The 22,832-nt window shown below is 43.1% G+C and overlaps 1 protein-coding gene across 4 annotated transcripts in view; it reads left to right on the forward strand.

The window, feature by feature from the left end:
- The window catches only part of EPAS1 (endothelial PAS domain protein 1), a 125,332-nt gene that overhangs the window by 62,015 nt on the left and 40,485 nt on the right, over positions 1-22,832 (forward strand). For 3 of the 4 annotated variants that reach the window (XM_033144902.1, XM_033144903.1, XM_033144904.1), the window contains 2 exons: positions 2,055-2,245; positions 20,605-20,756. In XM_033144902.1, the coding sequence (XP_033000793.1) occupies positions 2,055-2,245; positions 20,605-20,756 (343 nt within the window). Of the gene's footprint in view, positions 1-1,458; positions 1,485-2,054; positions 2,246-20,604; positions 20,757-22,832 lie in introns of those variants that run through there. The other variant, XM_033144905.1, reaches the window with a different exon arrangement.

Raw genomic sequence — 22,832 nt, forward strand, 5'->3', positions numbered from 1 at the left:
TTGAAATGTGATGTTTTATTTGATAAGAATAAGTTTTATGATATAAGATTTGTTGATTATAATTGTAAGATTAAGATTAGTTATAAGGATTTAGATTTTACAATGTTACAAAGTTACTAAAGAAGATTCGAAATGAATGCACAAGGGAGGGCGAGAGGAGGTCCCGAGTAAGATTCATAAGAAGTGAAGGATTTTAAAGTAATTGTGTTGTTTTTGTGTGTTGGTGTATTGTGTTGTTTTGTTTGGGATGTGGGTATTTGTAATTGGTTTAATTTGGAAAATCCAATAAATTTTTATTTAAAAAGAAAGAAAAGAAAGAAACTAATGGGAGATTTTGGACAATCATATGTCAGCATAATAGGTAAGCTGAGTTGTGAACCAGCCTTTGCTCTTCCTCCTTTTCCAGGGGAAGCAATCAAATGAAGAAGTCTTCCGTTAAATATAGTTTTCCATTTCTTGAATACGAGCTGCCTTTAACCCCAACTTGGGAGAAAGATGGGATAGAAAAGTTACTGTCATCAGTGCTGGCCCTAGCATTAGGCAGAGTGGGGCAGTCAACCATAGCTGTCAACCCTCCCTGCTGTTCCCCACTGCTATAATAAGGGAATTCCCCCCAAAAAGGGAAAAGGTTGACAGCTATGCAATCAACTCATCTGGGAAATGCTAGAGGGTGGGCAGCAGCAGTGAGGGGTTGGTGCCCTCAACTTTCTGAGTTAGTCTGCTGCCCTCAGGTGTGGTAGAGGATGATGACCCATCATTATAACCCAGTGTTGTAGTAAAATTCAGCTACAAGTCCAGTTGGGTTCCAACCATTCTCTCTCTCTCTGTGTGTGTGTATCTTCTCCTTGCCTCAGGTATTAAAGTTTCTTGGGCCGGCTCTGCAAAGTTGTATAGGGCTTTAGAGCACCAACAACCTGAGTTGAACGCTCAGGGATGAACTGGGAGCCAGTGAAGTTTTTCAGCACCCAAAAAAGATGTGTTTCACTGAGTTCTCTGGGACCAAGTAAGCATGCACAGGATTGCAGCCTATAACAGAATAGTTCATCTCTTTCATTGCCGTGCCCTCAGGTCAGCACACCTGTGCTGCTGGGCCTGTGTTGTATAAAGTGATTGCCGCTCCTTGTTTCCTAACAGGAAAACAGAGGCACGACCTAAGGAGACCACAGGCTGAAATTATGAATTAAGCGCCACTCCCTTAAATAGTGGGCACAGGTGCTGAGCAGCAACTTAAATGAGGCCCAGGTGGGGAAATTGAGAAATGAAGTATTGCTTGGGGGAAACCCCATGTCTGTAGAAATGCTATCTATATAAATAAAAGGGCAGGGGTAGAAAAACAACAACAACAAAGCTGATTGAGCTTGCTCAGAAGCCATAGGGTGCTGAAAAGAAAGTAAAACTGGATAACTGGGCTTAAGTGGGGAGCAGAATGGCCTGCCTGAACTCCGAACAGCTTATAATACACTGGAGGAAGGTATGGCTGACTGGTAAGCAGGCAAGGATATGAGCAGGAGTAGACCTGCTTGGAGGTGAGGACACATTTTGTTGCTGGTCCCATTCCTTGTATTTAATTCCTACTTCATTTCATGGCGCCATCAGAGAACACCAATCATTTAGTCTCCCACCACTTTTGTCAACTCAGAGCTCACCTTTTTAATGGACACCAATACTGGTGTCACTTGCCTGCTTTTATGAGATGCAATGTTGTTTTTAGCACTCTGTGGGGTTGGTTGTGACCGGCAATATGTTCTTTGTTTAGTTTTCTTGTTTTTGTGGGTTTTACTTCCCACGGTTGATTGATTTTCTTAAGATTAAATGGTTTTGGACCGAATAACGGTGCATTGCCCAGAGGATGTGAGTTTACGAGGGACTCAAACAAATACAACAGCTAATTTAGAACAAACCATTGTGAACTCAATAAGATCGAGAACATTGTCCCCATTCCAGAAGGCCCTTGTATTTGTACTGCCAGAGTATACATTATTGCTTCTCAATAGCTTTTACAGTCAGTACAATTATTTTCTCTTTCTCCTTTTGTCTTTTCTTCGTCGTCGTAGGAGCAGTTCTGAAAGGAGGAAGGAGAAGTCGAGGGATGCTGCAAGGTGCAGGAGGAGCAAGGAGACGGAAGTCTTCTATGAGCTGGCCCATGAACTCCCTTTGCCTCACAACATCAGCTCACACCTGGACAAAGCATCGATAATGCGCCTCGCAATCAGTTTCTTGCGGACACACAAACTGTTGTCTTCGGGTAAGCTTTGTAAAAGCAGAGATGTCTATGTTACCAAAGGTCCCGCTGGGGAAAGTTGTGAGACTTGACCCCACCAGGCAGGGAAGAAGCCTGGGTGCACTCCTGGCTACTTGAGTCCAGTGGCATATTGATATGCGATTGTTCCCCAGCGTGAAGAACAACACACACAAGCCATTAAGGCTAAACTATTTTATTGTAGATAAGATGCAGAGTGTGTCTCTGCTTGCTAGCTCAGTAAGTCAGAGCTGTGCATAATTCCCGCCCTCCCTTCCCAGGTGGGCGGTGTTTGCGGCACCGGGCGGGATCACCTGGTCAGGTTCCACTCCCCCCGGCTCAGGTCAGCCCTTGGCCTGCCTCCGGCCAGGATGGGACAAAGGACAGAGGCCGGGGGCGGGGGCGGGGTCAAGGGCCAGGTAAAAGCGGCAGAGCTGCCCAGATTTCCCCCTTTTCGTTTCTCTCCCGTAGGTTCATCTAGCGTCTCTCACTAGCCAGAACTGAAAGTGAAAGTAAAGATATACAGTAACATCACATGGTTGAAAGACAAAACAGCTGTCTTTCTCATGGGACGCTTTTGCAGCTTGGTCTGTACCAATATCCTAACAGTCTATGCCTGGTGGTGAGTTGTCCAGTGACAACTGGCAACCCAGCGCCTTGTCCCAGCTCCATCAAACTTCCCATTTGGGGAGCATGGGCTCCAGTTCCCAGGACCTTTCAGTATTGTTCAGTGGTATAGTGGTCAAGCAGCAGAATTTCTTGGGCAATGGGCTGACCCTGTTCAAGGGCAAATTACTTTTGGGAGGTTTTTCAGAAGGAAAACATTGGGTGGAAGGATCCATTCCCCCATACATTTTATCCACCTGCAACTACTTTTTGGTGGTGGTTACTGTTTTGTTTTTGTTTGTTTTTTTAAGATGGCAATTCCAAGCCTAGGATTTTATTTTTTTTAATTTGTACTCAATTTGTTCCCCAGTCCTGCCGAGTTGCTGTGGAGGAAGGAAAAGTCTATACTGGTGTTACATACAGTACATAAAACGAATGCATTGCCCAAGTAACAAATAAAAGACAAATGAGACACACGCACATACACAAAATCAGCATTGCTTCACAAAGGCAAGGCATATATATATCTAAAAATAAACCCGGACCAATGTTAATTAAAACCAATTAAAAGATTTTCAAGCTTCAGGAATTTTTGATCTAATTAAAATGCCAGAGATGGTAAATCACAAAGGATTTCCATGCTGGGACAAGCATATCTCAATCTTGTGTGGAAAAGACGGTTGCATAACTGCATTTAGAAGGTCTTCGCTTAAACAGGATAGCATATACAGTAAAGGCCATTCTGTCTCTAACTATCTGTAGCTCATTGCTGGTCATTTCCATAGTCTGCAACCCACTGCTGTGTGTGCATGTCTCTGTGTGAAGGCAGGAAAAACACCTTTGGAGATTGGTCGGCCATCTCCTTGAAGTGCCAGAAGTGTTTCATGTCTTTTTATCTTTGCCATCTGTACAGCTGAAAATGATCTTATATTTCCATTCTGCCAAAGAGCCCTCAAGATACTGGGGATTGAAACCTCTGCATGTTTTGAAAGAAAAAAATACATATTTAAATGTTTTTTTAATGTTTCTTTAAAAAAAAAAATCCTGCACAAATTAATGCGGAAACGAGAGGGAACAGATTTATGAATATGCCCAGACCGGAAACAGACTGAATGGTCCACCCCTAATGACTTGATTAGCGCTGCTTGCAACAGAGAGTAGATTTGTGATATGGCCTAGTTTCCCTCCCCAATAAAATCTAGTCTGGCTGCCTTAATGCATGAAAGAGGTTCAGGCGGAAAACCACCCACGTTGCTCAGCACAGGGGAGCCATGCAAAATGGAACTTGGTCAGAGAGAGTGTTTGTTTGGTTGTGCATGTGAATCTCATTATTCAGAGTGTTTAATTAAAGGTTTCCATGATGGTGTTTCTGTGGGCCACTTGTCACGCACCATGCAGTGGAAAGCTAGATCCCAGGTAAGGATCCATAGTCCATTGGCACAGCACATGTTCTGCATGTAGAAGATCCCAGGTTCTGGCCATTGTGTCTCCTGGTAGGACTGGGGGGAAATCCTGTCTGAAGGCCTGCCTGGAGAGTGGCTGCTGGTCACTGGAGCTAGATGGACTACCTAGATTGATTAGGCAGGTTCTTCTGCCCTCATGGCCACCTGGCAATCCACATCCAGCATAGAAATCGGGACTGTCACTCCTAATGTAAGGCTTTGGTGAGATGCTTAATCTTGGGATTGTGGTTTCAAGGCCCATTTTGGGCAGAAAATTTCTGCATCGCAGGGATTTGGTCTTGATTACCCTTGTGTTCCCTTCCGACTCTGCATGGCAGGAGTCACCAACACTATAGACAGCTGCCAGAGGGGAAAATACATATTCATTGCATCGTTCAACACCGTCTGGGTTAAAAATCTGCGACACTGCCAGATTGCCAGTCCCACGTTAACCTTGGTATACTTCTGAACAGGGGCGTCGTAGGGTGGGGGCGGTGGGGGCGGTCCGCCCCTCGTCCCGCCCCTAGGCGGATGTGTGCGGTGCTGCTGCTCCCGGGGTGACAGAGGCAGCGGCGGCGCGTGGGGTGACAAGCGGCGGCCCCTCCCACCACTCCCACGCGCCGCCGCTCCCTCCGTCACCCCAGGAGCAGCAGCGCTGCACGGACGAGGCTCCCGAAGTGGCGGCCCGGCATCCCCGGGGGTGGGCGTCGCCGCGTGTGCGTGCGTCATGACGCACACGCAGCAATGCCCCGCCCCCGGGGATGCCGGGCCGCCGCTTCCGGAGCCTCAGTGGGCTACAAAGAGCCCTGAAGCCGCAACCTGGCACCCCTTTGCGCTACGGCAGTGGCTTCAGGGCTCTTTGCAGCCCGCCGAGGCCCCCAAGCCCCCGCCCGGCATACCCCGGGGGCGGGGCGTCGCCGCGCGTGCGTGCGTCATGACGCGCACACAGCGATGCCGCGCCCCCGGGGATGCCGGGCCGCCGCTTCCGGAGCCTCGGTGGGCTGCAAAGAGCCCTGAAGCCGCAACCTGGCACCCCTTTGCGCTACGGCAGTGGCTTCAGGGCTCTTTGCAGCCCGCCGAGGCCCCCAAGCCCCCGCCCGGCATACCCCGGGGGCGGGGCATCGCCGCGCGCGCGTGCGTCATGACGCACACACAGCGATGCCGCGCCCCCGGGGATGCCAGGCCGTCGCCGCGCGTGCGTGCGTCATGACGTCATGACGCACGCACGCGCCGCGATGCCCCGCCCCCAGGGGTGCCTCTTGGCTTCCCGCCCCGGGCAGCCAAGGGGCTAGGAACGCCCCTGCTTCTGAATGTTCCATTTACTGCCCGCCCCAATATTTCCAGAAATAATGAGTGATGTGAATTAGGGTTTTTTTAAAAAAATAAAAAAGTTAGCCTCCAATCTTTGGGATTAATGCCCCTTTTATTTAGTTAAAAATAGGATTGTAGGCAGATGTAATATCGAATCGGAGGATTGCGTCACCCTTTAGGCTAAGTGGTTTAATGCATTTAGCAGGGAGGAAATTAAGACAGTTTGGATTAAAACAATAACAAACTAAGGCCTGCATTAGTTCCTGTTCTGGAGTGTGCGTCCTCTTTCAAAGTTTGTCCTTTGCTAAATTTGGTCTGTCTGTTGATTTCCCCTCCCAAAGTTACATAGCTAGTTGGATAGCTCCAATCTGTAATTCGTTATTTTATCAGTAAGAACATTCAGGTAAGTTTCCCTGGCAGTGAACGGAGCAAATGACTGTGTATTGTGCATTAAGTCAGTGGAGATTATTATCCCAGGGCTGTGGCTGTTTTACTTCTTAAGGCAGGTGTGCACATCCTTTTGGACTGCCCCCTCCTGCTTTAAGGGTTTCATCCAATGACACCTCCCATTCTGATGGAAGACCTTTGGATCCAGTAGAGGCTTCTGCCAGCAGAATGGGAAGGGAAGCAATTTTTGCCAGTTCCCCTTCCTTCCTGCAACTCACCTCCCCCAACCCCCTGGAACAGATTTTGGGGGTGCCCAGCGAGCTGTGAGAGTAGATGCTTCTGCTGTGTGAGAGCAAGGGTGCTAATTGGATTCCACTAACTTCTGTAATATGCATTTCTCTCAAAGCCAGTATTTGACTGTTGCTTACTGCTTACTTCGTTGTTATTGGTTTTCTTGAGCTGTAGGTCTTGTTAAAAGTTTGTGAGGGCCCCGGAGAACAGAACAGAACCCAGAGATGCAGAAAAACATTACTATATCTATTAGTTTATGTGGTGTACAATCAAGTGTGATGTGTGTTTCTCCATTTTTGAATTACCTATCTATGGGACATGGGGAATCAGCAGCGCAGCAGCCTTTTCCTAACACCCTAGCATTCTCTCCTAGCAAACCTGACATCCAAAAGTTGGATGTCATGTTTTGAATAGGTTCCTATGGCTGTGGTGTGCCTAGATGTGATCCTTGTTCTTCAAAACCACATGTATGGATAACAGATGTGTAAATCAGGACACATCATTGTGCATTGGCCTTTATGTCTATAGGCCCCTGGCCTATATATTAATCACAAATGCATTCTCAGAGTGTGGATCAGTACTTACTGCCAAAACCTTTCTCCCTCCTCCTCCTCCTCCTCTTTCTCCTCCTCCTCCCCCCTCTCTGTTTGTGTATATTAAATGCAGTATTTTAGAAAAAGTCATGGCTGGCTGGAATCCTAGATATGCCACACAGCAACATTTTTTGAACCCAAGCTACTGATGTAGAACATATTATGGGAGGGTTGCAACAGAACCAATGGGAGGTCAAAGTGCCTGGCGTGATCTTGAGCATCACATTCTACAAAGATAGGAGATGTCTCCATAGCTCTTGAGTTCAAAAGGTTTGAGAAACACTGACTTAAGCAGTCCAGATAAAATCTGCCAAATGATATCTGACCAACAGAGATGGGTAGGAATTCTCAACAGAGTCCTCATTTAAAGGTACTGTATTTTTTCATGTATAAGACTAGGTTTCCCCCCTAAAAAATAATGACAAAAATTAGGAGTGGCATCTTATACTCTGGGCTATCTTCCCCAATTTTCTTAAATCTGAGTCCCCCAAAATATAGACGGAAAAATACTGCAAGCCTTCCTCGTTCATACTTTCTGAAACAATATAAAAATTTAAACACAGCCGATTCGCATTTCTCTGAATGTTGCAGTGCAGTTCTCTAGCCAGGCAATGTGTACAAAAATGCATATACTATGGTAAGGTGCACATGAAATTGCATATGTTAGTGAAAACCCCATACAAAAAGGCATTATATTGGGGAAAATTTGCTTTGCTTTTAAACTTTGTTCGTGGGGTATTGTTTTTTGTTTGTTACTACGTTGTGTATTTTTGTGTTTTTATATTGCAAACTGCTTTGAAATCCTCAGATAAAGGGTGGTATGGAAATTTAAGAAATAATAATAATGCAAAAATCGTAAAAAAGTGTACATTAGACAAGATTGCACACACCTGTGTGAATATGAGCTGCTCAGTTTTCATGAGGATTTTTAAAAAAATTGCAAATTGATGTGGAGAAGTGAAGTTAAGAGTGGGAAAAAGAAAAATAGGGGAGAAACTGAAATTGACAGATTTGATCATCCTTACTCACCAGCCTGAGAAGTACCCCACCCTTCCAAAGCCGCAAATATACAAATAGTCAAAATGTTATGTCCAGCTTTATCTTGTTTCAAGCCCTCTCCTTCCTGTTTAGTCTCATTACTTCCTACACCCACCTTGCTGATTTAAGTTAACATTTTTTTAAATTTAAAACAAACAGACAAAAACTTCAAGTTTATAGTTTTGTTTTTTTTTTGAAGCAAACATTTAGACTCTTAGAAGTACAATCATGCCAGATTTATACACATATTTGCTCGGGCAGAGTGGGGGAGGCAGGGTTATATTATTTTACCAACAAAAAGCAACCCATGGCAAATTTGGTATATGAGGAGTTCATTTATCAATTCAGCTCAAACATTTTCAAAACAAGTTTTGTCACATCACTTCTTCATTTGAGAAAAGTTGGTAGCTGAGTCTCCTGAAGTCCCACCCTGCATAGGAGCCAACTCCTAGGGGCTGTGGGGGCTTCGGCCCCCACAATAAAATATTTAAGGTTCAGGGCCCCCACAAAGTTGATGGGCATTCCCATTCAAATGGTGTGTGTGTGCACTGCATCATGTGATTGATTATGTGGGGTGGGGCTTATTTGGGCCCCCACAATATTTTATTCAAGTTGGCACCCCTGCCGCTCCCCACCTGTATTTCAGCTTGCCGAAGAGGAGAAGAGGGAAAATGAGTATTTAGAATGAACCTGTGCTACTTTTAGAATGAGTTTTGTATCCTATGTGTATTCCACTGAAGCCACCTGAAGGTCTGAATCTGTTCTTTTTTTAATCATTTCATAATAGGAAATGCTGGTCCCATGCCTTGGAGTTCAAAAGAGTGCAACATACCAAGCGTTCTTTTATTCTGGTTCCTTCTTTAGTTAGTAACATGTTTCCTTTTGATTTTTCACAGTAGGCAGCTCTGTGCAAGAATGCTGGGAAGGAAGCATTAGGCCTGGTAGTCTGCCGGCTCGGCTGAGATTAGTATTTCAGGAAGCTGACGGGAACAATAGCTGTAAAATATTGTTCCTATTTTCTTCATGGTGTACTTGGGAGGGTTTCTGTTTTTTGAATGGTAGAATGACGCTCAGAAATCAACAGAAATTCAACACACAGAAATTTACCCAGCGTGTTGTTGTGCAGTTCTGGGGAATGGCTCAAAATTTCTCCCTGTCATGTGAATGAAGGCATAGGCCGGGGGCCCTCTAGATTGCAAGCATTCGATCCCTTAGTGTGGCAACACCCAAATTTGGAACTCCCTGCCCATCTTAACAGATAGCTCAGTTGGTAGAGCACGAGACTCTAAATCTTAGTGTCATGCGTTCAACGCCTATGTTGGGCAAATATATATGTTTTAAAATTACTGGTTTTATTTTATAATTTTTATTATTTTTATGTAACTTGTTTTTAATGTTTGCTTTCATTGATGTTTTTAGTGAATATTTTAGTTTGCCTTTTGTAAACCACTTTAATAAAAATAGATGCTGTTGGACTCCAGCGCCCATCAGCTCCAGCCAGCATGGCCAGTGGTTTGGAATGATGGGAGTTGCAGTCCAACAACATCTGGGGCCTAAAGGGTAGCCTCTTCTGGCATAGGTACTCTACTTGGTTGGGTGGGGAATGATGACAGCCTAGCGATTGACCAAAGGAATAAAACATCCAGCACAGTCAGAACGACACCTGATATTCTAAACTAGCAGGGTGAAAGGAAGCATGAGTGAGCCATCCTGTTTCATCTTAGGTTTGGTTAGAATGGAGAATGGTATGCTCTCCAGATGTGGAAACCACACATGCCGAGCAATGAATGTCAATGTTACTTTTTACCTTTGTGGCTTGGAAAGAGTTCTGAAGGCCAGACAGAGAGGCTTGGACAACAGAAGATCCAGCAGGATCTCCTTACATTCTTAATAAAGGCAAGAGGAGCGAAATCTGCACCAGAGAGGAATGGTATGTTCCCCAAGGCTCGCTCCTGATTGCAAGCTGTGGTTTGTAAGGGAAACCAGAGAGGCAGTTCACAACTAATTCTAAGCAACACTTCTTGGCTTTTTGTGGTTCAAAGTGAATGGGCAGTGTGTTGGTGCAGGCTCCCCAGCTCCTCCTATTTTGCTCCTTCTCTGACAACCTCGGCTTCACATTGCGTCTCAACCAGGTATTGTGGTTTGTTACTCGCTTGGCAAGTCAGAATCAGCTAGCCAGCAGCAAACCATGGCTTCGGGATAACCTGTGACTGTGGGTTACTGTTACGTGTGAACATGGCCAATGTTTAGTCTGAGTCAGGCACTTAACTTTAGAAAGTATAGAGCTTGGACTAGACAAACAAAGGCTATGTTGAGACAGTTTTTTCCTGGAGACCATTCTTAGTAGACCATTCTTTTTTTAGTCTAGTTTAGTCTCTTTCCCCCTCCTCCCCCACCTACTTTTCTTTCATATTTTCTTGAGCAGGTGGAGGAAACTGGTGGGTTATTTCTGTGGCTACAGACAGTAAAAGTAATAGGAAAGACTAGGAAACAGACAGGAAGTTCTTTCAGAAAAGGGAAGGCAGTCAGGGAGATGGCCTGAGCTTGTTTTCAGAAAAGATCCTTACCAGAGCCAGAAAGTGGATAAGGAACAAGGGAGATGTGTGTGAAAAACAGTTTTTCTGTGTGGTTTAAGAAACATCATAAGCGTTTGGAGTTTGTTTGTTTGTTTGTTTGTTTGCAAAATGGACCTGTTTGTAATTTATAATATGCACTCTACAACATTGCGCCTGATATAAGGATCAACCTGAATATTTCAAGGATAGCCCAAGGCATAACACTTGTTGCCTTCTTGGACTTTATTGGCTGTTTTTGGCTCAGTGAATGTTCCGTTTTTTGGGGGGGGGGAACTGGCATGCATTCTAAGACAGCAAGCTTATGCACATACACCTGGAAGCAATCTTGCAAATGCAGGAGTACTTAATTTCTAGTAAACATACAGAATGAAGTTACACATCAATCAAAATATAAATGTGAGGAGTGACTGGGTGTCTGCCCCCTTGTGTGTTACCCCCACCCCATGGGAGAGGTGGTAATCAGATTAGCTATAGTACACATACCAGTTTTGATCAAAATTTGGACCAAACTCTGGTGCACTTGCAATTTGGGGGTGGACCGTAGCTCAGTGGCAGAGTATCAGGGCTCAGTCCTTGGTGTCTCCAGGTTCGACTGGGGAATACAACTGCCTGAAACCCTGGAAATCTGCCAATCAGAGAAGACATTCCTGAGCTTGATGGACTGAGGTAGCTTCTCAGGTCCTTATGCAGTTGAAAACTTCAGTGTGGTCAAGACAAGGGGTGTTAACTCAGTGTGCAGTGACTTACTATGTTGTGTGGAAATGAGTCTCCCTGCTCATTGGGATTTATTGCAGGTAAACATGTCAAGGATTGTTGCTTTAATTCAGGTGTGGCTGTTCTGTGGCCCTTCAGATGTTGTCAGATTCCCAAGTCAACATGGTCAATAGGTAGCAATGATGAAAGTTGCAGCCCAGTATCATCCGGTTAGTCATCCCCGCTTCAGTTGCATTTATACTACTACTATCAGTGGTTTGTGCTCTTAAGATGAAATCTACAATCCATTTACTTCGGGGCATGAGCAATGGAATCTGGAATTAGCCAGGGCTGTTGTAGTGCAAAGACAATCTTATATTATCGACGTTTTTGTGAAAGAGTGGCCTATAAATATTATAATAAATACCAGTTATAAGTCCTGCTGCTGTGTAGGACTCTTTATATTTCAAAGTGTCACTTTTTGAACAAAATAACGTGTACAAAAGCATGTTGGTGCTTCTCCACATTGGATTGTGGAATTTTGGGTTTGGATCATACCTGAGCCGTTCATTCTTGCAAAAAGAGAGCCTGGTTTTTTTAGCTCTCCGCTACATTCCAAGAAGCTGGATGGAAGGAAGTGAGCAAGCATCTGCGGAAATGTGTTCTGGCCCTCTGGAGCTATGCACATCCTGACAGTGGGAATCAATCAAAGCTTGTTTACGAAAGATATTTTTAGCACAAAAGGCATATTTTCTTTGAAAATTACGCTAGGCATTTGCTGTAAAGGGACAATGTCAAATCGGGCATTGATTCGTGTTTGGGGTTTGGGTTTTTTTTTGCACTTTTCACTTACTCTACATAACTGATAAGGTACAAGACATCATAAGCTGCTATACTGAGCCAGGTCAATAGCCCATCTGGCTTAGTATTGTTGGTGCTGACTGTCAGTGTCTCTCCAGGGTTTCAAGCAAGAATTTCTCCCAGCCTTATCTGGCGATGTTGGAGATTGCACTTGGGACGTGCTCCAGCATTCATAGAATCACAGAATTGTAGAGTTGGAAGGAACCCAAGCATCATCTGGTCCAACCCCCTGCAAAGCGGTCAGATATGGCCCTTCCTCTTTAATTGCTTTCTGTTAGCAAAACTATAATTTTAGAAGGCAACTAAACCAAGGTTCGAGGTAAAGTCTAGAACAGGATGGTCCAAGACGCAGCCTGTGGGCTGCATGCAGCCCTTGAGGCATTGTTTGGCAGCCCTCTGCAACAATTGACACCCACCCAGGTTGTAAGGGCTCTGACATGTCCTAGAGAGCTCCCGTCTCCTTCCCAAAGCCTAGCTAGTGCTTTCCCAGCTTGGAAAGGAAGTGGGAGGGCTCTAGGACCCTGCCAGAGCCTCACACCTCCTTCCCAAAGTCCAAGTTAACTAACAGATAATTATAATGATGGTATTAATATAGAAAAACAACAACAACTATAGCCCTTTAAGGCAGACAAGAGTACACAAGGTTACTTAAATTTTCTCCGAGAGAAAAGTTTCGATCAAATTAAAGCCTTTGGCTTATTGCTGTTGGAATTGAAGGGACAAAGCAGATTTTACAGTGGTTCAGCCCCATAAACTGGAAGCGGTGGGCGAACATAAGAATAGCTTGCTGGATCAGGGCAATGACCCATCTAATCCAGCATCCTGTTTTCACAGTGGCCATTGGGAAATCCTCAAGCAAAGAACAAGTGTGCTCTCCCCTCCTGTGGTTTCCAGCTACTGAAGACTGGGAAATGGCCAATGTAACATCCATTTTGAAAAAGGGATCCAGGGATGGATGCTGGAAATTGTAGACTAGTTAGCTGTCTCTCGAAAACTGATGGAAAGCATTGTTAAAGATAACATAGCCAAGCATGTAGAAGAACAAGCCTTGCTGAAGCAGAACCAGCATAGCTCTGCAAGAGCAGGCTCAGTCTCACTTAACCTAATAGAGTTCTTTCAGAGTGTCAAGAAGCATATAGTGAATTTCAGAGTGGCTGTTTGAGCCATTGTAATGAACTTTAGTAAACTCCAGCAGAAAATGAAACAGCTTTGCTACAGTCAGCCTCTTAAAGCAATTATGATTGCCTTGCACTGTGCCCAAATAATTTGGTAATTACATTTTGTTGCAAATTTTGACATATACGCTGTTTGAGAGAGCAAAAGGACAAACGAGGCATTTTCATAATTGAAGCTGTTCATTCGCTTTTTCCATTCAGTGACGCAAGGACCAAATGCTCAGAAGTATGGAAAGCTAGCTTTAAGTTATCCAAGGACACCACACCCAGGTGTGCATGTTTGACACCTGTCTGACACCATTGGTCTATGTAGCTCAATTTTAGGAGCACCATGGGTAAGGAAATTGTGGCCTCCCAGATGTTGCTGGACTGCCATCACCCAAAACTATTGACCATGCTGTCTGGGACTGATGGGAGTGTCAGTCCAGCAATATCTGGAGGGCCACAGTCTCCCCAGCCTGGTCCACAGTGACAGAGAGCAAGCAGCTTTTTAGGGTTTCAGAGAGCAGCCTTTCTTAGTTCTACCTGGACATGCTGGGGATCGAACATTGGACTTTCTGCATGCTCCACCATAGAGCTATAGTCTTTCCACAGAGGTTCCAGACCAACACTCCATTATACAGTGAAATGGATGATACCCAGCTCGACCTCTCTTTTAAAGCAGAACCAGTGAGGGCAATGAAGGTCCTGTGTGAATGTCTGGAGGCGGTTGGAGGATGGATGGCGGCTAACGGATTGAGGTTGAATCCTGACAGAACAGAGGTACTGTTTTTGGGGGAAAGAGGGCAAGCTGGTGTGGAGGACTACCTGGTACTGAATGGGGTAACTGTGCCCCTGAAGGAGCAGGTGCACAGCCTGGGAGTCATTTTGGACTCAAAGCTGTCCATGGAGGCACAGGTCAATTCTGTGTCCAGGGCAGCTGTTTACCTGCTCCATCTGGTACGCAGGCTGAAACCCTACCTGCCCTCAGACTGTTTCGCCAGAGTGGTGCATGCTCTGGTTATCTCCTGCTTGGACTACTGCAATGTACTCTATGTGGGGCTATCTTTGAAGGTAACTCGGAAACTGCAATTAATCCAGAAAGTGGCAGCTAGACTGGTGACTGGGAGTGGCCACCAAGACCTTAGAGAAGGTTAAGGGGTGATCTGATAGCCATGTTCAAATATATAAAAGGATGTCATATAGAGCAGTGTTTTTCAACCACTAGTGTGCCGCGAGATGTTGCCTGGTGTGCCATGGGAAAAATTGAAAAATTCAAGAGAATTACTTTATATATAGTCAATATAGGCACAGAGTTAAATTTTTTAACATTTTCTAATGGTGGTGTGCCTCGTGATTTTTTTCATGAAACAAGTGTGCCTTTGCCCCAAAAAGGTTGAAAAACACTGATATAGAGGAGGGTGAAAGGTTGTTTTCTGCTGCTCCAGAGAAGCGGACACGGGGCAATGGATTCAAACTACAAGAAGGAAGATTCCACCTAAACATTAGGAAGAACTTCCTGACAGTAAGAGCTGTTCGACAGTGGAATTTGCTGCCAAGGAGTGTGGTGGAGTCTCCTTCTTTGGAGGTCTTTAAGCAGAGGCTTGACAGCCATCTGTCAGGAATGCTTTGATGGTGTTTCCTGCTTGGCAGGGGGTTGGACTGGATGGCCCTTGTGGTCTCTTCCAACTCGATGATTCTATGATTCTATGATTCATATAACACCAGTCCTGAGAGACCTGCATTGGCTCCCAGTACGTTTCCAAGCACAATTCAAAGTGTTGGTGCTGACCTTTAAAGGCCTAAATGGCCTCGGTCCTGTATACCTGAAGGAGCGTCTCCACCCCCGTTGTTCAGTCTGGACACTGAGGTCCAGGCACAGGGCCTTCTTGGTAGTGGCGCCTGCCCTGTGGAACGCCCTCTCATCAGATGTCAAGGAAATAAGCAACTATCTTACTTTTAAAAGACATCTGAAGGCAGCCCTGTTTCGGGAAGTTTTTAATGTTTAATGTTGTACTGTGTTTTTAATATTCAGTTGGGAGCCATCCAGAATGGCTGGGGAAACCCAGCCAGATGGGTGGGGTATTATTATTATTATTATTATTATTATTATTCAGCTAGCAGTGTTTAGGAGCAGTACCAATCCATGGTACAGGGCAGTTGCTTCAGCACATGTCTGATGCAACTGAGGCCCATCACCCTAGCAATCTTTACTTGAGTCCCTGGCTGAAGAGCTTTTCTGAGCAAATCTAGATGCAAAAGTAAACAGAACAAAAGGACTTGAATAGACTTATTGCATTTGACCAGCATTGCTTTTAGACTACAAGTCTGAACAGGGTTGGGACCTAGAGTAGTGGAAAGGTTATACTTATCATGCAACTTGCTGTGTTATGTGACCTTTGCTCTGTAAAGAGTTTGTTTTGGCTAAACACTGGCTGCCTTAAAAGCAGCAGAGCAATACATATATTGGTATCTTTCCTATTGACTTTAGCATCAGATACTTACTCTATAGCAGTCATCAGTTGTGGCCCATGCACCAGTGTGAACTCCTTTTCTGCTACTGTTTATACAACCAGGTAGTGATGGCTGAATCTGGAAAATGTGGCTTTTGTAAGTTTCTTCTTTTTCAGTTCATTTCTCCAACAGTTCGCAATTATTTTTAAAAGTCCTCATGAACATTTGTCAGCATTTTTGTGTGTATTTTTCCTAATATGGGCATTTTTATATGCAACATGCTTTTTTCCTTAATATACACATTTTGGCAAACCATTTCCCAGAACATAAAGCATTTTTTTTACATTATTTTCACCAATACAAATGGTTCTATGTAGACTTTCCACTAATATATGCATGTTTGTGTTTGGTGTAGTGGTTAGGAGCGGCAGACTCGTAATCTGGGGAACCGGGTTCGTGTCTGCACTCCTCCACATGCAGCTGCTGGGTGACCTTGGGCTAGTCACACTTCTCTGAAGTCTCTCAGCCCCACTCACCTCACAGAGTGTTTGTTGTGGGGGAGGAAGGGAAAGGAGAATGTTAGCCGCTTTGAGACTCCTTCGGGTAGTAAAAAGCGGGATATCAAATCCAAGCTCTTCTTCTTTGGTTTGAGAACTGTATTTCAAAATTCGGAGATGTGTGAATTGCAAAAGGATAACTGTATTTGTGTGTTGTTTCAAGAAGTACAAATTTGGGAGGTTTTTCTCCCCATGCAAATTTGTCATTAAAACTGAAAGGAACTCCCCAATCCCCACCACCGAGTGGTGATAGTTGCAAAACACAGTTTACTGTTACATATCATTCCAACAAACCTTGGTTTGTGCCTTCTGTACAAACCAGGACTGCCAGCCACATACTGAAATCCTGGTTCAGAGCCCCGGTTAACTACAAAATATAGTTTGCTGGTTAGGAAAACAAAACAGGCCTAACTAGAGCAGGTTGAAATGCCCATGTGATCTAGCAATCTGTTCTCACAATGGCCAACACGCAAGGCCTGAGTCCAAGAACACTTTTCTCCACTTGTGACTCCCACCAAATGGTTTTCAGAGAGGCATACTGCCTCTGTCAGTGAAGGTAGAACATATTGTGAGAGTGATTATGTTGCACTATCAATGGGAAGAGCTGTTTTTATATTTTACATCCGCCTTCGCCAACTGAGTGTTCTCCAGATGTTTTGGACCACTGCTCCCCTGAGCCTCAGCCTTCATGGAAGGCACCAGGTTGGCAGATGCTGTTCTACCTTTACCAGCCCCCAGAGTGTGCTGACAGTCCAATTACTTTCTCAACGCTTTGGTTGCATCAGAAAAGGCTGCTAGGCACAGACTGATTGACCACAATCCAGAGAGAGGTACTTTTGGTTCTTCAAAGTCCTGGACACACCCAACATAATCTTTTTGTCTCCCCACCCACCCCACTCCCCACCCCCTCCCGTCCCACTTCAAAATCAGATGGCTGCATTGCACACAAGGGCTGCTGTTCCCTAAACACAAATCGAAAGACCTGCTGGGCAGTTGCTAAATAATCATGTGGCTCTCAATTCAATCCAACATTACCTAGTGCAAGGAATCTCTTCCCATCCATGGCGAATAGTTCTCATTGAGTGTTAAGAGTCAGGAGACAGACTGGCATTAACAGTAGGTAGGACCCAGCATTTAAATGAATAAATAAATAAAAATACAACTGCAAAACAAAATTGTTGTTGTTGTTGTTGTTGTTGTTGTTGTTGTTGTTGTTGTTGCAAGACTGAAATTATCATTGGAAAGCATTATCATTGGAAAGCAAAAACCAGCCTAACACAGTGGCTTATAGCCACTTGGTAGGAATCATCAAATTGGAGGTAAGTAATCACAATTCTCATCAATTGTACATATAAACAAATATAATATAGAACTCAAACATAATAATAGATGGGTACAACTATTCAACTGTAAATATATAACATCAACATGTGTCCATATGTATCATGAGATCCACATAATACAGATCAAGGTCCCAAGGCAGACAAAAGTCAAGCATAGATGTAATAATTGTAGTCTTGCCAGTCTGCAACATGAATGTTGCCACAGAGGGGTGTGATGCAGGTTGTAGAGGTTGGTGATGACTCTGTAGTTACGCCACTCCAAAAGATACAAGTGAAGTTGCCACGAAGAAAACGTCAAACAAAGAAGTGACTCTGCAGTATTGCCACTCCAAAAAATAAGTGAAAAAGCCACGAAGAAAACGTCAAACAAAGAAGGACAAGGTTACCCAGATTACAGTCCTTGTTTCAAATACAGCGTATTTGTTGCTGATGAAGCCTAATTTAGGCGAAACAAGGACTGTAATCCGGGTAACCTTGTCCTTCTTTGTTTGATGTTTTCTTCGTGGCTTTTTATGTGGATCTCATGATACATATGGACACATGTTGATGTTATATATTTACAGTTGAATAGTTGTACCCATCTATTATTATGTTTGAGTTCTATATTATATTTGTTTATATGTACAATTGATGAGAATTGTGATTACTTTAGCAGCCGGTTACGATCTTTGTGTGTATTGTATAGAAGCAGGCAGAATGACTGCTCATGTCCAACCCTGGTCAGATAGCTGTTTGGGAGGGTTTTGCTGTAGGGGAAATGAAGTCTTCCTCCCCTATTAATGCTAATTGCTGATTTTCTAATGAAGCATGTGCAGCTCTAGTAGTTAGATCAAGCAATGACTACATCTGCATGGAGTTCCTTATTTAGCTAAGGATGTATGTGTAGATACGCCTGGTTCCACATGCATTTCCTAGTAAGATTGTGGCGATGGCAAATTTCCAAAACTCCAGCATTTTTTGTGTTTGTTTATGGGAAGTCAGTCCCAAATGAGTTCAGTGAGGAAGGGCTATAATAAGTAAGTGACAAAGGGTCCCATGTTCAGTTCCTGGGATTTCTAGGAAGGACTGGTAAAGACTTTCCTCTGAAAGCCCTGCTGAAATTTGCAGATGGCACCAAACTGGGAAGGGAAGCTAAAGCGACTGAAGACAGAATCAGGATTCATGATGACCTTAACAGATTGGAGAACTGAGCCCAAACAAACAAATTTCCATAGGGACAATTGTAAGGTTCTGCACTTAGGCAGGAAGAACCAGATGCACAAATATAAGATGGGTGAACACCTGGCTTCCTAGTAGTACACATGAAAAGGATCTACAGTGGTACCTCAGTTTATGAACTTAATCCGTTCCTGAAGTCCGTTCTTAAACCGAATCCATTCTTAAACTGAGGTGCACTTTCCTTGTGCCCTCAGTCTTTCCCAGCATCAGGGTCTTTTCCAGGGAGTCTTCTCTTCTCATGAGTTGGCCAAAGTATTGGAGCCTCAGCTTCAGGATCAGTCCTTCCAGTGAGCACTCAGGGCTGATTTCCTTCAGAATGGATAGGTTTGATCTTCTTGCAGTCCATGGGACTCTCAAGAGTCTCCTCCAGCACCATAATTCAAAAGCATCAATTCTTCGGCGATCAGCCTTCTTTATGGTCCAGCTCTCACTTCCATACATCACTACTGGGAAAACCATGGCTTTAACTATACGGATCTTTGTCGGCAAAGTGATGTCTCTGCTTTTTAAGATGCTGTCTAGGTTTGTCATTGCTTTTCTCCCAAGAAGCAGGCGTCTTCTAATTTCGTGACTGCTGTCACCATCTGCAGTGATCATGGAACCCAAGAAAGTGAAATCTCTCACTGCCTCCATTTCTTCCCCTTCTATTTGCCAGGAGGTGATGGGACCAGTGGTCATGATCTTAGTTCTTTTGATGTTGAGCTTCAGACCATATTTTGCGCTCTCCTCTTTCACCCTCATTAAAAGGTTCTTTAATTCCTCCTCACTTTCTGCCATCAAGGTTGTGTCATCAGCATATCTGAGGTTGTTGATCTTTCTTCCGGCAATCTTAATTCTGGCTTGGGATTCATCCAGTCCAGCCTTTCGTATGATGAATTCTGCATATAAGTTAAATAAGCAGGGAGGCAATATACAGCCTTGTTGTACTCCTTTCCCAATTTTGAACCAATCAGTTGTTCCACTCTATTCTGCCTTGGTCAGACCACACCTGGAATACTGCATCCAGTTCTGTGCACCACAATTTAAGAAGGATATTGACAAGATGGAATGTGTGCAGAGGAGGCAACCAAGGGTCTGGAAACCAAGCCTTATGAGGAACAGTTGAAGAAGCTGGGTATGTTTAGCCTGGAAAAGAGAAGACTGAGAGGAGATGTGATAGCCATCTTCAAATATCTGAAGGGCTGTGTCACATGGAAGATGGAGCAAGCTTGTTTTCTCCTGCTCTGGTGGGTAGGACTCCAACCAATGCCTTCAAGATACGAGAAATGAGTTTCTGAAAAAATATCAGGAATAACTTTTTGACAGTAAGAGCTGTTTGACAGTGGAATGGTCCCCCTTGGGAGGTTATGAACTCTCCTGTCTTGGAGGTTTTTAAGCAGAGATTGGATGGCCATCTGTCATGGGTGCTTCAGCTGAGATCCCTGAATTGCAGGGAGTTAGACTAGATGACCCTTGAGGTCCCTTCCAACTCTAACAATTCTGTGAAATTGTTGTCAGCCAGTATGTAGACTATACAGCACTACATGGGCTAATAGTCGGACTCAATATTAGGCAACTTTATGGGTTCCCAATGTCAAATAAATGTGTGCAAGATTGTAGCTTTGTTCCCTGAACTGCCACAGTATTATAATTATTGTACCTTCCCCCCCCTAATGCTGTTAAAACTGTATAGATATCCAGTAAAAGCAAAGCCATGAACTTTATATCAGATATGGATTTTGGTTGGGATTTGCTAGCATACTGCTAAGCATAATTTCTGATTGATTGATTGATTGATTGATTTTGTCTCTTCATTTTGGTCCTGCTTCTCCTCCCCCTCTGCTCCCCACTCCTTTGTGCAGTCTGTGGTGACAATGAGAGTAAAATAGAGCCTGATCAGCAGATGGACAACTTGTACCTGAAAGCTTTGGAGGGATTTATCACTGTCATCACACAGGATGGAGACATGATCTTTTTGTCGGAGAACATCAGCAAATATATGGGTTTGACACAGGTAAGTTGTTTTCCACTGCATCTCATGTAGCAGGTTGGATGATACTGTGATATTCTTTATTAAGCTTATATATTGCCCTTCAGCCAAGGATCACAGGGTGGTTTATAGTATAATATAACTTCTGCTTCTTTCTCTACTTGGAAGAACTAGTTTGTTAAATGTGACTTAACAAAAGCTTCCTGCAAGTACTCTAAGGAAGAGAATGATGGTGCCTTTGCTATTCTGCTATTAGAGTGGCTTGCAGGGGTGTTTAGCTCTGAAGAGGCCCGGGTTAAAGGTCAGAGGTACCCAGTGAGGAGATTTAAATGTGAAACAGTGCATTACACAAGTGAAACATGGAATATGCAGATAGGCCTACTCGCCTGCCCAGCAGGTTGCAGCTCCATGGTTGCTTTTAATACCCAAGAATGCAAGGGAAATATTCTTATACGCCACAGTGGCTGCAAGAATCTTATTAGCTTTGAACTGGAAGGGTGGAAGGGGTCAAAATTTGAGAAAATATTAATTCAAAGTAAAGAGAAATATATTTCGAACATCTATGATCTGTTACTGGAATGGGAGCTTAAAGAGGAACAAGTGAAATCAGTAATGGTGAGATGGGCCCAAGATCTAGGTTATAATGTCCTCATGGAACAATGGAAAAAATTATGGCAGGTGGATATAAAATTTACTGCCTGTTATAATCTAAGAGAAAACATATTAAAAATGATGTATAGATGGCATCAAACTCCAGAGAAGTTGGCCAAAATGTATTAAAACAGATCCCCTACATGCTGCAGATGTAATAAGGAAAATGGGTCCTATATTCATATGTGGTGGAACTGCCCTGATATAGGTGTATACTGGAATAATATATATGAAGAGATGAAAAAATTACTTAAATGCACATTCAAAAGAAGACCAGAAATATTTCTACTGATAAGTATTTTGCCATATGAAATTAGAAAAACAAAAAGAGTAGTATTCATGTATGGGATAACAGCAGCTAGAGTACTGATAGCCAGAAATTGGAAAAACCAAAATATACCCAGTATAACAGAATGGCAAATGTTAATGCTTGAATATCTACAGTTAGCAAAGACAACTGGAAGAATAAGAGGACAAACGAATCAATCAGTTCAGAAGGAATGGAGGATATTCAAAGAATACTTAATGAGTAATGACATAAAAGGAATCCTAATGGCAGATTTAGACTGAACCTGGATTAACAAATTTAAGAATATAAAGGAATAAAAGAAACGAAGTAACAGAAAGTAACATGTAAACATGCGATACAATTTCATTATTAACTAAAATACAGTGAGAATAACTGGAAGTTTTTTTTAATGCGTTGAATTGTTTTTTGTATGAAGTGTTGAAATTGTTACTGTTTCGGTTTCTTTTTCTTTTGTAGTGCGAATTTGTATGTTGTTTGTATGTTTGCTTTTAAAATAATAATAATAATAATAATAATAATAATAATAATAATAATAATAATAATAATAATAATGGGAAGGGTGGGAAAATACCATCGAAGTTGGAATGGCAACGTAAATTAATGGAATATGCAGAGCTGGCTAAATTAACAGAAAAAATGAGAGACCATACAGACAAAACGTTTATTAAGAAATGGGGTATATATAAAAAGTACCTTAAAGACTATTGTAATAGCATGATGTCTGTGGCAGCCTTTGATTAACTTCTGTGATATATTGGATTTGTATAGGAAAGTACAATATTTCTGATAATTAACAACAAAAACAGACAAATAGTGCACTAAGTAAAAGAACATATAAAGACATAAGGAGTTGGTGGGAAGTTGTCAGAACTTTAAGAAGATTGTGACAAAGTATAACAAATATTTATAACTTTTTGTTATCTATTAATAATAATAATAATAATAATAATAATAATAATAATTAATAAAGTGACTTGCAGATGCTTTAAATAAATATTGCTAATAAAATGATAAAATATTATTGCTGTCACTACCATCAGGCCATAGAACAGAGTGGGAAGGAAATCTAAATACTTAATACATAATACAAGTACAAAAATGGCTAGACTGTGAATTTTCAATGAACACTCAGCTGCTAT

Source organism: Lacerta agilis, chromosome 3 (assembly GCF_009819535.1).
Source record: "Lacerta agilis isolate rLacAgi1 chromosome 3, rLacAgi1.pri, whole genome shotgun sequence".
NCBI lineage: Eukaryota > Metazoa > Chordata > Lepidosauria > Squamata > Lacertidae > Lacerta > Lacerta agilis.